The sequence below is a fragment of the Galeopterus variegatus genome, unplaced genomic scaffold, assembly GCF_000696425.1.
Source record: "Galeopterus variegatus unplaced genomic scaffold, G_variegatus-3.0.2 Scaffold6920, whole genome shotgun sequence".
NCBI lineage: Eukaryota > Metazoa > Chordata > Mammalia > Dermoptera > Cynocephalidae > Galeopterus > Galeopterus variegatus.
In genome coordinates, this window is record NW_007733031.1 from 84,911 (window position 1) to 86,747 (window position 1,837).

Below are 1,837 nucleotides of genomic sequence, written 5' to 3' on the forward strand. Positions count from 1 at the left end.
TGCAAATGACTTTGCCCACTAGAAAGTGGCAAAGGTCCTAGAGGGAGTGGGGGAAAGTAGTTGGAGAACTTGAAAGATGATGAGGTGACTTCTGCATGGGAATCGGGGAGACTTTCATGGATTAAAAAGGCTCTTTAACTACACCTGGTAGGACAAGTGTGATTGGCAAAATTCAACAACACACGGGATTCAGAGGATGAGCAATTCACCACCCCATGCTGTGGTCCCTGGAATGGGTATTTAGCTAGCGCCACAGAACCACACACCTGCCTCATATGGGATCATAGTACTATACCCGGTTCTCACTCTTGTAGAGGGTGTGATTGTCCTCCATGGGCTCAACTCACTTGAGCAATCCAGGTCTCAGCCCCATAACTAGAAGGCTAAAGAGGTCTGTTCCTTACCTGGGAAAACTGGGCAAAGCTGCGATCTGAAAACAAGGGGACGTGTCCCAACAGCTCATGACAGATATCACTAAAAGACAGAAAACACAGGGTTTGGATGGAGAGAGGTTAAACCAGTCTTTCTACATGAGGAATGGGCAAGGAGAAAGGAAGTAACTCATGGAGGCTTTTGACCTTGCTCCTCAAATAACTCAGATGCACAGTTTGGGGTCAGATGAGGCAAGGTATGAGAGAAAAGGAGGAAGAAGAAAGAAAAGTAGGGACAGGCAAAGGCAGACAGCACACAATACAGGCACATAACATCCAGGGNAAAGAAAAGTAGGGACAGGCAAAGGCAGACAGCACACAATACAGGCACATAACATCCAGGGTCTTAGGAGTATGTCCAATGGGGTGTGGGGCAAAAGAGCCAATATTCCTACAGGCAAACTCCCATACACCTATGTGAGCTGGGGTCATGAACACTTCCCAACCCAGGTCCTCTCCTTGGTCTTGACTTTCCTGGGCAGATGCAATATGCTCAGTTATTCCTAGGGGGAACTTAAAAAAATAGTGCTGCTCTTCTCTTAGTCTGGAGGAGGGCGGTGGTCAGGGAAGAAAAGTTAAATTTATTTAACTCTTCATGTCCCACATCCATTAGAACAGGTCTTTTCTGAGGTGTAGCAATAAACATTGTGGGCAGGGAAAAACAATTTTGGGTTTCCTACTGTTTTGGGATTTTTTTCTTTTTGTATAAATTGCATAATTCCTATCTGACTCAGAAGATAGCTAAACCTCAAAGTAGGAAGCATAGTGACCAACCATTCTCTATCTCCATCCAGCCCAGACACTATCTAGGCAAAGAGAGACTATAATCATCTAGATGTATACTTAGAAGGTGTTGAAATAGCTTGGCTGCCACTTGTTCCTGTTCCCACTTGGAACCTCATAGCTCTGACTTTGGAACATGAATGAGACCTCTCCTTCCCTCAGCCAGGGGAGATCTGAATCCTTTGTTCGCAGGATGCCCACATCTGCAATCAGTATGGTCTTGATATTCAATGCTGTAGCCCACAGGTATGTAAAATCAACTATATTCCAAGAAAAAAAGAAAAAAGAAAATGTTCCAAATTGAGTGCTAAAATGTGTTGTTAATTCCATATACCTGGCAAAATATTAAATTGACAAGTACAAAAATTGCATTATAATGTTGCCATGTGAACAAGTCTTCACTGTATAAATGAATGCAGTTTTATGTGTTTACACTTGTAAATACACACTCTTACATCTAAATAATAATAATAATAATAATAATAATATATTGAATTTTCAAAAGAAGAGAACAGAACTGAGATTACCAGAGGTGGGAAAGGAGGAGGGGCAGGGGGGTAAGGGAGGAATTGGTAAAGGGCCATGAAAATTGATTACATTGTATAACATTGAATATACTAATT

General features: G+C 42.2%; 1 protein-coding gene across 1 annotated transcript in view; it reads right to left on the minus strand.

The window, feature by feature from the left end:
* Positions 1 to 1,837, minus strand: part of PAH (phenylalanine hydroxylase) — a 55,490-nt gene that overhangs the window by 12,951 nt on the left and 40,702 nt on the right. The window contains exon 6 of the mRNA XM_008591443.1: positions 405 to 474. Coding sequence (XP_008589665.1) covers positions 405 to 474 — 70 coding nt within the window. The remainder of the gene's footprint in view (positions 1 to 404; positions 475 to 1,837) is intronic.